We start from the raw sequence: 14,371 nt of genomic DNA on the forward strand, positions 1-14,371 counted from the left end.
CCCCCCCCCCCCCCCCCCCCCGAGAGATACTGTTCAGATATTCAGGGAAAGAAAACACAAGTAGGGTTTCCTTCAGCTTATTGGTCTGCCTACGAGCCCTCTGCTGATGCTCTTCAAGCGCCTGGCTACTTGGTATCAAACGCTTCAACATCAAATACTTCAAACCGCTTGACGAGGGATCGCCGACTCTACTGAACAACAAACGTCTCCCGACACACACGACACAGCCGAGGCAACGGCTACTCGAGCTAATCAATGTGAGTAACTACCTAACAGCCACCTGAAGCATCCTCTTTTAAACAACAAAACTAATCTCAGAAAGCAAGAACATAAAATAAATGGCCACCATTGGGGAGGGGGGGCGGGGGGGGGGAGTAGTGGTCTTTAAACTTCTACAGGGCTTAATTAACAAAAATGTCAACAGCCTACGGCGACACTGGGAAAAAAGGAGAAGCCGGGATGGAAGCCTTTAAGACAATACTGGATAATCAGGCATCCTTTTATAACACATATATATAACACTTGTTTCCCCAAGGGGAGTATTGGGTGGGGGGGGGGTGTGGGGGGGTATTTCAATCTGTGTGACCATGGCTAACAGAGTGTACACCCCCCCCTCACACTGCAAGTCGCAGAAGAAGGCACTAGAGTGGGGCTGTTGCTAGCCGTAGAAAAGTAAAAGCGATTTACATTCATAGCTCACAGGTTTTCTTAACCGCAGTCTGGGAATAAATACACAAAATGCACTTGTAGAAAAATAAAATGTAAAAAAAGCGTGGCCCCTATTTTTTTTTTTTTTTTCCTTATTTTTGGATTCTGGGAGACAAGTATGGCTACTTTTTCACGGATTTTTAAACCACTTAGAAGGCAATTCAGGAGTGATCCTCCACTGCTCTGGCCGCGAGCAGTCGAGCCCTTTCATGCACGCCAATATGAGAATAAGGGAGGAGGAGGGATGGAGTGAGAGGGGTAGGGGGCTGTTGGTAGGAGGTCAGGGCTCAGCTTTCAGTGCGAGGAAGTAGAGGGGGAAACTCAATGTTCAGACAACAGAGAAACCTCATCCAACACAGAGTCTCTCTCACACACACACACACACACACACACACACACACACAGCACAGTCTCAGCGTCTTCATGTACAGCTGTCCACGGCAAGTATGGTCCGAGGCTTTAAGTGCAAGGACCTGGGAGACAAACATGCACGAATTTAGGTTCCTTTTACTTTAACCCCCTTCTATTTAGCAGTTATAAGCACTGTCCATATTTAAAAAGGGGTTTATAGCACAATGTAATGTAGTTATAAGCACGTATAAGGACATTTTAAGTGTTTATTAAGGTAGAACAATGCTTATGTTTGTTTTTTACTTAATTGTCTTTCATTATCAGTTTCTAAACCAAGCTCAACGTAGGAGGAGGTTGGTAGTATACTTACTTACATTTGCTTACCACTACATTATAGTGTGTTGTGTAAACCATTTATCAGTGTTTATATACTGCTTATGAATAGGGAGAGTTAAAGTAAATTATTACCTGAATCGGTATTTGTTTGTTGTGTGTGCGTGAAGGAGGGAAACCAGCTGTCGTTTGTGCTCGAGCTTCACGCACAAAGAGAAGTCGGTACCCACAAAGATAACATCTCTTGAAACTCAGCAGCACACACACACACACACACACACACACACACACACACACACACACACATCAAAGAGTATGTCGGGAGAGAAATGAGCTCCAGCTGACAACAGGGGGAAGGGGACTGAAGTGTTCTGCAGAGTAAGGAGTGTTCGTGTGAAGGGGGGAGGAAGAGGAGGGGGGGAGTATTAGGTTTGCAAAGGAAGGAGTGCAGGAGGGTGAAGGAGGGGGTGTGGGGTGCATACCACAGCTCTGCACAGACTCAAAAAAAAAAAGAAAAAAAAAAAAAGACATGTGTAGTGAAAATCCTGACTGTAGACTGAGTTCAGCCACGCCGCTCCTCCTCCACCCTCCCCTCCACACCTCCTTCAGTTTTCCTCCCCAGTGTCACGTGAAGGCGGTGTGTCTTCATGTGTGCTTGTGTTTGTTCGTGTGATTCTGTTTGTGTGGTAGTTGTTCAATGGTTCAGTCAGGCCTGTGAAACAGCTGCGACACGATGTGGCTTCTCGTCCCCTACTTAAAAAAAAGGGGGGGGGGAGACACGGTGGCGAGTCTACCTCCGCCGACGCAATCCACAGGCCGGGCTCCCCGCGCCGGTGTCCACTTCCTGTCACGTGGCCGTCGCCTCCAGGTAGCTCTGTAGTTTGCGGACGGTGGACTCGTCCAGTGAAAAGAGGTCAAAGTCAAAGGTGGTGTTGGTCACGTTGAAGTGGCCCGTCTCCTCAATCAGGTTCACAATCTGAGAGAGGAGTGATCAATTATCATTAAGCATAATCAGGTTGTCCTTCAGGTCACATTAACAACATACTAAAAGATGCGTACATGGTTCAACAAGTCAAAGTATCACCATTTAAATAACACACCCAATGCAATTTAATATTTGTTTTCACAAATATGAAAGAAAACCAGCAGGCCAGATAAAGCCTAGAATTATTACACACAGAAACATTTCTTTATCTTTTCTTCCAAAGAAAACTGAAATTCAAAAAGTAGTAGCAAATGTTTTTAAGGTTGTTCCTCCACATCTCCACTCACAGTAAAGACCTTCCACACCAACGACATGGGGGGTGTGTGTGTGTGTGTGTGTGTGTGCGGCTGTACTGTGTACCGCAGCTGCCACAGTGTGCGCGACATGCATGTTGTGTGTGAGACTGAACGGATTAAAAAAAGATCAGTTTTCAGGAGTTCAGACGATGAGCCTCCTAACGATCAGTAGTGATGGTGTTTGCGTCGGGTCTGATACAGCCTGCTAATTACACAATCCACTGTCGCAACAAGTATGACGAAGTGACATCTGGATATTACTGCCGCCTAACATTACTAAAATGACCACCTACCTATTTAAAATAAAATACAGTTACGGTGCTTCAGATCACATTATTCATGGCGAAACTTAATATATATAAAGACTTTTAAAAAGTGCAAGTCATTGGTTTTTCTATGTATGCATCAAATTCTTTCAGTGGTTTTATATTCATATCAAATTGATGAAATAGTTGGTGCCATTACATTTTCCAGTAAGTAATAATCATTCTGATAGACATAGTGCCATATATATCATATTTCATTGTGTGACAGTAACAATGAACACGCACCTGCTGTAGGACGTTACGCTCCCTTAAAGCCATCAGTCTGCGATGGAGGTCCACCAGTTCTTCTGTGTACGCCTGCAGAGGTTACAGAGAACATGGTCAGTATAGCATTACGTTTGAACTGAAATCTATATGAACATGGGGAAAATGTATCTGCCTGACCCATTGCATGTCCTAATAAATTAGATTACTACTTTCTTTGTGTCATTATTTATCATATCACTATGTACTTAGAATTTGGTGTATTGGTTTACTGTTAATTTTATTGTTTTCTTTCTTTATTATTTGTTTTCATAAAGATCATCCGATCTAATCTAAATCGAACCTGATCTCTTTGCTGACCAGATAATCAGGACAACAAAACATAGGAGTTAAGTGTGAAATTATTATTTTGGATTCGAACTCATCAAAATTTGAGGATAAAGGCAAAACTGTTTGCTGGTTTTCTAAAACGCTACTGCCTGACCATAATCTTAGCTTAACAGGGGGTGTTTACTCAATGTTATGAAGTAGACCTCTTCCTTTGAATTTAAATCTCTGTGGGAATTAACCTTTTTTTTCTCCATACGTTTTAATGTGGCGCAGTTATTTAGGATCAGTCACTTAATGAATCATCTCGTTACACTGAAGAAAAAAAGAGATTTCTTTTCAAGGGTTCATAGGCCAGAGTCTGTCTGCACATCTGGATCAATTCACTGTCCATGACTCCATCTTGAATTCATCAATGCACTCATTGAATTTGGACAAAACACTGTCTGTGTGTGTGTGTGTGTGTGTGTGTGTGTGTGTGTGTATGTGAGGAAAAGCATAAACAAAAAAAAGTTTGATTTACCCTTCCTACCTTGTCGTATCCCTTCTTCAACACCTTCTCTGAGCGAAACGAGGAATCTGGACTCTTTCTGCCTGAAACCTGCAGAAAAGGAGAGCAAGGAAAAAGGAAAGGAGGAAGACAAAGAGGAGAGACAGGCAGTGATGTGAGACCATGAGACTATCTGGGACACTGACGACTGAAATGATATGTAAGAGGTCTGTCTGTCTGTCTGTCTGTCTGCTGAATGTGTTTCTGCTTTTTATGTTGGGCAGGATCCAAGACAAAAATGCATTAAAATTTCTATTAAAAATAGAAAATTAAAATGGAGTGTTCTCTCCGTCTTTGACGGCTTTACTTTTAATCGAAACACACAAAATACATTTCTTGAGTAAATTTGACTCACAAAACCACAAACATACACAACGTAATGCTTTAGGAAAGTCCTGTTCATGTTGGCCGAGGATTATGTTGACAGCTGGACACTGAAGAATACTGGACGAAGACAAACTCAGTAGTATTGTTAAGAATAAATAAAACTGTACATGTTCGGTTTTAGCGTTTATTTTCTGGTCAAACTATTTCCGTCCCCGTCAATACATCGATAAAAGCAGGCAGTAAAGCGAGGTCTGTGTGACTCACTTTGTTATTGGAGGAGCTGTGTTTCTGCGGAGGCGGGGCGGGGTCTCGACTGAGACTGTGCGAGCCGTCACTGCTGTCACTCTCGCTGTCCAGGCTGAGTCTGACGGGGCGAGGTCAGAGGTCAATCACACATCGACTGACAGACGGATCACATTGGCATGCTGCTTAGCATTGGACTTGGATGCGTGCGTCCCAGATTATAATAATTATTATTTGCTGCCAACATTAAGTCTGATATAATTTAGTGAAGAAGACGCAACAGATTAACAACAGACACATCATTTAAAAACCAACAGGAGTAAACAATATTGAGAAGAGACAAAAAACAGGTGCGGTAGGGACAGAACAAACATCTAACATAATAATAGATCTAATACAATCTGCGTCAGTCTGCACGGTATCGATTGTGAGTAACGTCAGATTGTGTGATAAAGCCAGTTGAACTGTTGCAAATACAGATGCAAGCAGAAAGTTATGATCATTTTTAATTTAATAATAAGTGGAAACGCAAGAAATTTGAGAGACAAAAAGTTTGAATATCACAAAAACATAAGGTGGAGAATGTATGCATCAACAAAAGCTAAACGCAATAGTCATGACCTACAAGAAGCATGTGGCCTAAACACTGAAAAGTTGCATCAGATGAAAACATTAGCTCTGTAGAGAGCGATGGAGAGGCTGTATGACCCTCAACTTAATATGTAAAACAAACATAAATGTCATATATTCATCAGGCTTTTCACATCCTTTTCAGACGTTTCAGGGTCGGTGCTCTTTTAATGACGTAATCTGATTACGTCTCCTTCTTCTGCATGCTGCTGGAGAATTAGTGCCACCAGATGTTTTGAGATGCTACCAACTTAGTCGTGGATGGAAAATACAATGCTAATTGCTTTAGCTGATTTTTGCTCGAGAAATGTCACAAACTAGTGCGCCGGTCTTGTGTTTTTGAAAATGTAGAAAAACAATAAACACGACAGTTACGCTGCCACTTCTATGAATCAAAAATTCAAAAGTAAAGAGAAGAGTGTCGACTCCGTCGCAGGCAGGGGAGATAGTGCAACATGCAAAGTGTGTTTGAGGTAAATGTGTGTTTAAGCAGGAGCAGGGTTGAACTTGTCTCACAATGCGATGAAGCACTGTTTTTGATTGACGACCAAACATGTAAAGAGGCCTTCAGGGAGACTGACCGAGAGTCGCGGTTGGGGGGGTTAGTCTTGATGGGCGTCTCCTCCTCCGAGCTGCTGTCGTCATCATCCGACTCCTCTGACTGGATCTCCTCCACCATCGATCGAAGGGGGCCTGGAAGAGGAGGACAGAATCACACGAACTCTAAGACCACATCAACCCGTTAACTCCAGAAAACCCTTTAACATTAATGCTCATCTCTGCGGCGTAACAAGGTGAATGGACTCTCTACCTTGCCCTTGTTTCTGATCCGGCTCAAAGTCAGAATCTGAACTGGAGTCAGAGCTAGAACTGGAGTTGGAAGGACTGGAAGGGGCGGACTGCTGTAAGAGAGAAGAAGAAGAAGATAATGACGAGAAGGAAAACAACGAATGAAAGAAATGGGACAAAAAGGAGAAATGGTTCGATAAGACCCGAGTTCAGGATCAGCATGATTATTGTGTTGTTCTTTACGGACTCGATTTTTGGGAAACCTCAACAACATTCAAGATCAAAGATTATGGATTTAAATGAGACCCAATCTCAAAATACTTTCAAGTCTTTTATGAATTAAGTCGTGTTAAGATAATAAATTAGCATAGATGGAAACTGGAGCTGAAATAATTAGTTGAATAATTAATTAATCAACTGACAGACTTTACCAGCAGATATTTTAATACAAGAGCAAAATAATACATTTAGGTTTCTCATTCGTGAGGGTTTGCAGCTTTCCTTCGTCTTATGTGATGGTACATGGTACATTGGGCTTTCAGAAATTGCAACAGACATTTCACTATTTTCTGACCGATTAAACAAGAATATAATCTGCAGATTGAGCGATACTAATCTCAAATTGCAGCCCTAAATTTGAAATATAATGAATGATCCTAATGAATGTCATCATACAATCCTTTCCTAACAGCACTCCTGGGGAACCGACGTACCTCTGACTTGGACGACGCTTCATCCTCTGAATTCGATTCTTCCGACTCTGGAACTTTCTTGGGCTCCTTTGGCTCTTGCGTGTCATTTTTGCCTTTGGCCCAGCGACCTTTTTCCTTAGGAGGCTTCTTCTCTGCGTACGGTTGGCTGGCTGCAGACGAGGAGGAGACACGAGGAGAAGTCCCTGTGAAGGCCCCGCCACTCGGCCCCTTGGGCCCCTCTGAGCTGCCCTTCTTCTGCTTCTTAGCGCTTGGTTTGGGAGACTCGACAGTAGAGGGTCGTTTCCCTGGGACTTTAGGTTCTGCAGGTGCTCCCACGCCTGCCACACCTGCCACAACACCACCACCCACTCCACCCCCAGCCCCCCCACCACCCCCTCCACCCCCTCCACTCCCAGCCCCCCCTCCTTTCGGGGACATGCCCTCCATCTTTGACTCCTTCAGGGTGAGTTTAGGCTCCTTGAAGGCAGCCTTGGGTAGGACCTTAACTTCATCTTTCACTTTGATCTCCGACGGCTTTTTTGAAGAAGAGGAAGAGGAAGGATCGCGTCCACTCTTGCTGCTTCCGTCTCTGTCGTTGTCTCCTTTCGATGTGGCTTTGCTCTCAGAGTCTTTTCGGGGCCGTTCACGGTGCTCCTTGGTCAGTTTGTGCGGTTTGGGTCCTTTGCTGCTGCCACCACTTCCCTCTTTGCTGGGTTCCTGGAGAGAGAAACCAAAAGCACCGTCATCGACAATTTACTCTTAAAGCACTCAGCCAAAGGTCTCATAAAAGGAAACAGACTCGGCAGCACAAAGACCTTGTCAAGGTTTTGCCCGTCTAGTCCGTGCTGTAATCACATTATTTACTGTGAAGGAGATGTCAAACTAAGCACTTTGGTCAGTGTGAACTCTCAGTAACCAGTCTAAAATAAACAAATTAAACCTTCTTCTCTACACAATAACAAGACTACAGCTATGCTAGCAGCTCTCTGTCAGAATGTAGTGGTGCTTTGAGCTAAATGCTGAATTTATTAGTATGTTTATCATGTTCACCATATTTGCTTAGTGTGCTAGCATGCTAACATTTGCCAATTGGCACAAAACACAAAGTAAGCTGAGGCTGATGGGAATGTCATTCATTTTTGCTCATAAACCATCCAAATGTCAACCGTATGGTGGTGCTGAAGGCAAAGTCAGGGAATCCCCAAAGTCTGTAGAATTAATCCTTTGGGGCTTGAGACTGTCTGTACCAGATTTCATGGAAATCAATCTGACAGTTGTTTAGATATTTCTGTCTGGATAATGAAACAAACACTGTTGGTCTCTTAAAGCTTAATACCAAAACTGTGGCAACAATGTTAAATGTAACCGGATCAGTTTCCTGTTTTTTCCCCGATAGATGTCCCGTCTCGTGGGCAGATAAACTGTCCGAGTTATTCTGCATGCAGATGCTCAAAAAAAGCTGGCTGTGATTAAAAGCCTGAATCAGTGCGATCACAATGATTCTGCACATTAATTTAGACGTTTAGGGCTGGGCGGTATACCGGTTCACTGGTTTTAATTTCCCATACGATATCAATTTTTCTTATACTGTCATACCGGTGCACAGCCGAGGCAACTTCTGTCGCTCTTCAACAGGCAGTAAAATATATTGTTTGCCGCTGAGAGCGCTGCGGTCGGACCTAGTTGTCTTAACTGTATTGAGAGAGAACCCTAGTCATGGTCATAACTTTATAATAACAATTAACAACCCACAACTAATGCTCTTTAATAGGGCAAAACACCAAGACAACAATTTGTAACACTAATAATTGTACATTTATAAAATTTCCCCGCCGAACTGCATGCTGGGTACAGCTCGCTAACAACAGTCTGCTAACAGCTGGGAGAGGCTCTGTTGCTCCAGTAACGTTACATTAAAGAACAGAAAAGAGCGATGCAGGATGAACAAAGACTGAACAACAAAAGGTATTTAGGTCAGACACATATGCAACGCTGATTACCGTAATATGTGTGGTATTTGTTATAAATGAACGTTGGTACATAGAGTGATGAGAAGCTGTACATGGAGGGGCTTAGGACCCAGGGGAATGTAGGTGAAGGAAACAGGAAGTGACGGAACGGAAGTCACGCCACACAAACAGCTGTTCACCGCTCGCTGGCCGGTTGACCGGCAAGTTCTTTTCGGCGTTAATTAATTAATGCTTTAACGCGGAAAAAAAAAATACCGTAATATACCGTGAAACCGCCAGAATCTTACAAAATACCGTGATATGCATTTTTGGTCATACCGCCCAGCCCTACGTTTGCCCCTCTATCCTTCAAGAAAATGTGTCAATAACAATTGACTGGAATGATCAACGGAGATGTGACACTTTCTGGTTAAATACTCCACATGAATGAGCAAGCCGACAGTGCTAAGCTACTGAGATATCTAAGATGGTATTTCCTTGTTGGTAATTCAACCAACCTTTGACACATGAGGGGTCTTGGTCTTCTTGGGGTCTGAGAAGGCAGAGAGGGGGATTGTGGGGAGCATCGGGTAGTCTGGACTGGGCCTCGACACGGCTTCAGCCCCCTCTGGAACCACCAATACCTGAAATTAAAAAGATGAGACAGTTACGGAGCTGTGTTTACTTTGGATAAAAGCCTGATTCTGTCTGCAGTCAGTTATTTTCCCCCAAAGACAAGGTTAGGTGACTCACAGCTAGAGAACGTCTACGACTTGAATCATCAATACAAAAACAACCGTTTTAGAACATATCAGTTTCTCTCGAACAAAAAAATCAAAAAGGTACATAAACATGGTTGGGCTGTCCTGGCTGACACGCCTCTTCAATGTCGCATGGGGGTCGGGATCAGTGCCCATGGACTGGCAGACCACCGGGGTGGTGGTTCCCATCTTCAAAAAGGGGGACCGGAGAGTGTGCTCAATTACCGGGGTATCACACTACTCAGCCTCCCGGGGAAGGCTTATGCCAGGGTGCTGGAAAGGAGGCTCCGACCGTTTGTTGAACCTCAGATTCAAGAGGAGCAATGCGGATTCCGTCCCGGCCGTGGAACAGTGGACCAGTTCTTTACCCTCGCAAGACTACTGGAGGGGTTCTGGGAGTTTGCCCAACCAGTCTACATGTGCTTTGTGGACTAGGAGAAGGCTTTCGACCGGGTCCCTCGGGGGTTCTTGTGGGGGGTGCTGCGGGAGTATGGGGTACCGGACCCGTTACAACGGGAAATCCGGTCTCTGTACGACTGCAGTAGGAGCTGTGTCCTTTTTCTCGGCAATAAGTCAGACACGTTCCTGGTGGGTGTTGGCCTCCGAAAGGGCTGCCCTTTGTCACCGGTTCTGTTCGAGACTTTCATGGACAGGATATCTAGGCGCAGCCTGGGGGCGCGAACATCAATTTCGGGGGTCTCAGGATCGCCTCTCTGCTGTTTGCAGATGATGTGGTCCTGTTAGCCTCCTCGGATCGTGACCTCCAGCATTCACTGGGGCGGTTTGCAGCCGAGTGTGAAGCGGCGGGGATGAGAGTTAGCACCTCCAAATCTGAGGCCATGGTGCTCTGCCGGAAACCGGTGGATTGCTCCCTCCAGGTGGGGACGGAGTGCCTACCTCAAGCGAAGGAGTTCAAGTATCTTGGGGTCTTGTTCACGAGTGAGGGTAAGATGGAGCGGGAGATCGACAGGCGGATCGGTGCAACTCAACTACGAAGGTTTGATACCGCTCTGACCTGGTTCTTCTTCATAGGAACAGGGGATGAGGCTTTTGGGTATTGCAGTATTTTAGCGAAACCCAATCTGTGTCTGTCTGAAGCGGGCTGGTCACTCCTGGCTGGAGTCTGAGCCGAAGGGGTTTCTGCTGACCCTGCATGATTTCATTTGATTTCACCAGAATTCGACCCAGTGGCACCGATGACGAGCATTAAAATGAACTACATAGAAATGGTCTCGCTGATAGTCTCGTTTACTTATGTCGGTCATATAGAGACATCAGTATAAAACCAAGTTAAGACTTTTTAATAGGTTTTTTGAGGAAACTGAAATGCTTTTAGACCTTTTAAGCGCTGCAGATACGTTGCATTGAGGATACAACACTTCCAGAACCAGCTCATAGCTCACAGCTTATGATATAATACATTATGTGGTAGTTACTAATTTAGTACTATTGACAACTACAGCATCTGCTATTGACTCTAGTCAATCATTTAGCCATCAGTGCAGTGAACCAGCCTGTGTGTCAGTCAGCCTCACCCCGCCAGCTTTGATCAGCTTTCTCCTGAATTCTTTGGTGGGGTTGTTAAAGGTGAGCTTCTCACAGCGCAGGTGGTTGACTGGTGGGTTGCCCTCCAAGTTGAGGAATAAGTCGTAGTTGAAACACACCTTTTTTGGCTCCTCCTGAAAGGAGGACAACAGGACAAAAAGCAAACCGTTTTAAACTTCCTCCAACAGCACATGGGACAAATAACTATTTGTCTTTCTGTATTACAGACATATCACAACAAAAGAAAAAATGTTGAATAAATGAACGATCACCCAGGAAGTCAATAACACAGATGGAGAAGACACACTGATAAGAATCAACATACATTCCTGAGAGAAGCTGAAGAAAAGTGGACGATTAAAGACGAGGAAAACGCACTAAGACACGCGTGACAGATTTTATAAACAAAAATGTCTTCTGGTATATGCAGAAGTGCTGATATTTACACTCTCTTTTGTTTGCCTTTAGGTATTTTCTTGATCTTCTTGACAGATGTATCTATAATGTATAAGTTGAAGAAGAGGATGATGTAACATTTTTGGGTGCAGTCCAGAGGTATAATATTACAAAGAGCTGCAGGAGACGATGGTACACTAATGTGAACATACCTCTTGAACATCATCCTCCTCTTATAAGGAGAGTAAAGCGGGTCTTTCTTTCTTTCATCATTCATTCTGATGGCTGACGGCGCCAGTATAATAGTGTGTGCTCATTTTATTTCTCTCACTTAAAGAGAGAAATCTCCCTCGCATAAATGTTTTACCAACACAATCGAGCTTTCTGATCGACTGAGTGCTTATTTAAGAACTCCTACTGGAGAGTGAGTCCAAAAGTGAAGCCATTCACAAAAAATGGTCAAACGAGAGTTTTAAACCATCATTCCACTAAAACAAGCTACAAGCACTCACAGTAATCTCACAGTGATTTTTTCAAACATGTAAAAAGGAACAACCAGTTTCTTTTATCAAGTTATGGAATTAACCCGGTTAACACGGCTACATTTCTGCTGGAAAAACCTGTTTCCCTCATAGAAACCCAGACTGGCCTCCTTCCGTCTGTAAATATTTCAGTGAAGTTTACAAGTACTAAATAACAAAACCCACAACATGGAAACATCAATTTACACAACTCAAACCTTAGTCAAGCCTAAATAATGTGTATTTCCTAAAAGCTATACTTTCCCCCACAGCCTAAATATCTTTTCTATAAATAAAGCAACGACGCAGTTTACCATCAGTGTCCGGCCGCTCTCACCTTGTTCTTGAAGTAAACCTCAATAGGCATGAGGAAGCCTGCGTAGCCCGACTCCTCCACTTTGTACGGAGGCTCCTTGCATACTGCAGACAGAAACATATCGCTGGCAGTAAGTACATTACTCACACTGCTCTTATCCATAGAAATGCATTATGTTACACATCTATTAACTAAGAGGAGAGTCTGAATGTTATACCAACATGAACTCAATGTGATGAACAGATTGAGCTACATTTGTCAGGAAACAATGAATTTGTCAAGTCCAAGAGGTCTTTTAAAAGACACTTGTGTCACACGATAATAAATCGTCTACGAGTTCAAACTTGGCAGACATTTACAAGACGGACAGTGATCGCACCAATTTATAAAAGACAGAAATGTCCAGAGACAAATTACAAATGGATTATTTCCACTAGTGCACTATTTGTGGAGGCCGTGTCCGTATTGGTTGCCCTCACTGTGACCTCTGTGAATGATCATATAAACAGAGTTCAATGTGAAGAGTAAGAACGTCACGGCACGGCACCTGCTAGAATGACCATTAACCTCCCTCCATGTTTTTATTCACCCCTCTCTTCTATTTATTTCTGTGTTCATCGTTTTAACTTAAATTAGTTCCTATAATCTGCTTTCTGAATGCCCCGTGCTGTATTTATTACTTACTGCCATTTAATGCAGCATCTAAAACACTCGATTACCTTTGTGTGTACGAGTAAACTCTGTGTAAATACTGTTATCCCTCTGTCTCACCTCTCTTGGGTTTGGGGAAGCTCTCGTGCAGGCGGAAGACAACCTTCTCTACAAAGTGCTGGATGTCGCCAGTCTCCGGCCCTCGGACAAACACCATCCAGTCGTGGGTGAAGCCTTCCGATGTCACCTTCTTCCTTAGCTGGGCTCTGTGGCCCAACTCCAGCTTCACCTGCACTGTGCACTGAAAAAAAAGACATACACAGACAAAAGAGTCAAATACCATGTATCACTGTACCAGGCCTGTGGACGTGCAAGAAAAATAGGTCAAATGTGAACTACAAGGGCAAAGTTATTCAAATCAAGAAACGGATACAAATGCATTTTGCAGTAAGAAGTTAAATAAACGTCTTGAGCTTGTTTTCTTCTTCTGGTTAAACTTTAAACTGCATGTGGACTCCTTACTTTATCATAACATAAATATTTACATGTAAATGTTATGCTTTTCTCTTCCGTCTATGCTGATAAAACTTGCATTAATATGACATATTATGATGTGTTCTAAGACTGGCTTTAGCTCAGTGGGTAGAACTCCTAAAAGAGGTCAAACGTCATCTATGTACCTGTATGTTTATGATGATTGAAATAAAGCTAAAGCATTTATATAGCAAATGAAATAATTCAGACTAAAAAGAGAGACAAAAGGACAAGTAGCCTGATTTTGAGTTGGTTTCCCCTCCATGTTTCATTATGATAAAACAATTAGAGTGGCAACTAACAAGTATTATAAGTCAAGTCAATGTTATTTGTAGAGCCCAAAATCACAAATCATGAGCAAAGCCGGTAGTGAGATTATACCACCGGGCCATCATTCATTGGTTTCTGATTCCACCTTGAACAACACCCTCTGGATCTCTATTTTGGAGTATGTGGACTTTTCACTCAAAAGGAGAGGCTGAACACTTGGTCTGGACAAACACAAAGCTGGACAAGTGTTGGGACGCCCCCCGTGGAATGGGACTGATTAGCTGCCCGAGCCGACAGATCTCTAAAGGTTTATCCAGAGGAGGGGCACATTTTTGGGCTACCTCTCTGCCCGAGAACAATGACAGCGACGGGACCAGTAAATGACACTGTGCTGGTGGGGATTGGCATAGCAAGAGAAGAGGCCATGGAGATGGGAGTGCAGAGGGGGACGAGAGGGGACAGAAAGCTACTTTATGTCCAGGGGAGGACTGAATAATGTGTGGATTTGGCCCCAGCACAGAGCAGCTCGTGAGCTGGGACTGAGTGGGGGGATTAGAGGTGACGGGATTGAGATGAGCTAGTCTGGCACTCCCTAGCTAACTCTCTCTCTCTCACTCTCTCACACACACACACACACACACACACACACACACACACACACACACAC

General features: G+C 43.7%; 1 protein-coding gene across 4 annotated transcripts in view; it reads right to left on the minus strand.

Moving 5' to 3' along the window:
• Nucleotides 1-2,019: 2,019 nt before the first annotated feature.
• Nucleotides 2,020-14,371, minus strand: part of mllt1a (MLLT1 super elongation complex subunit a) — a 16,102-nt gene continuing 3,750 nt past the window's right edge. The window contains exons 2-12 of one of the 4 annotated variants that reach the window (XM_031859681.1): nucleotides 13,021-13,201; nucleotides 12,271-12,353; nucleotides 11,007-11,150; nucleotides 9,229-9,354; nucleotides 6,783-7,478; nucleotides 6,092-6,182; nucleotides 5,862-5,973; nucleotides 4,672-4,771; nucleotides 4,063-4,131; nucleotides 3,225-3,296; nucleotides 2,020-2,368 (exon numbers count right to left, since the gene is read on the minus strand). In XM_031859681.1, coding sequence (XP_031715541.1) covers nucleotides 2,240-2,368; nucleotides 3,225-3,296; nucleotides 4,063-4,131; nucleotides 4,672-4,771; nucleotides 5,862-5,973; nucleotides 6,092-6,182; nucleotides 6,783-7,478; nucleotides 9,229-9,354; nucleotides 11,007-11,150; nucleotides 12,271-12,353; nucleotides 13,021-13,201 — 1,803 coding nt within the window. In that variant the 3' untranslated portion in view covers nucleotides 2,020-2,239. Of the gene's footprint in view, nucleotides 2,369-3,224; nucleotides 3,297-4,053; nucleotides 4,132-4,671; nucleotides 4,772-5,861; nucleotides 5,974-6,091; nucleotides 6,183-6,782; nucleotides 7,479-9,228; nucleotides 9,355-11,006; nucleotides 11,151-12,270; nucleotides 12,354-13,020; nucleotides 14,305-14,371 lie in introns of those variants that run through there. The other 3 variants (XM_031859680.1, XM_031859679.1, XM_031859678.1) reach the window with 3 other exon arrangements.

This window comes from Anarrhichthys ocellatus, unplaced genomic scaffold, assembly GCF_004355925.1.
Source record: "Anarrhichthys ocellatus isolate YVR2014 unplaced genomic scaffold, GSC_Weel_1.0 scaffold22, whole genome shotgun sequence".
NCBI lineage: Eukaryota > Metazoa > Chordata > Actinopteri > Perciformes > Anarhichadidae > Anarrhichthys > Anarrhichthys ocellatus.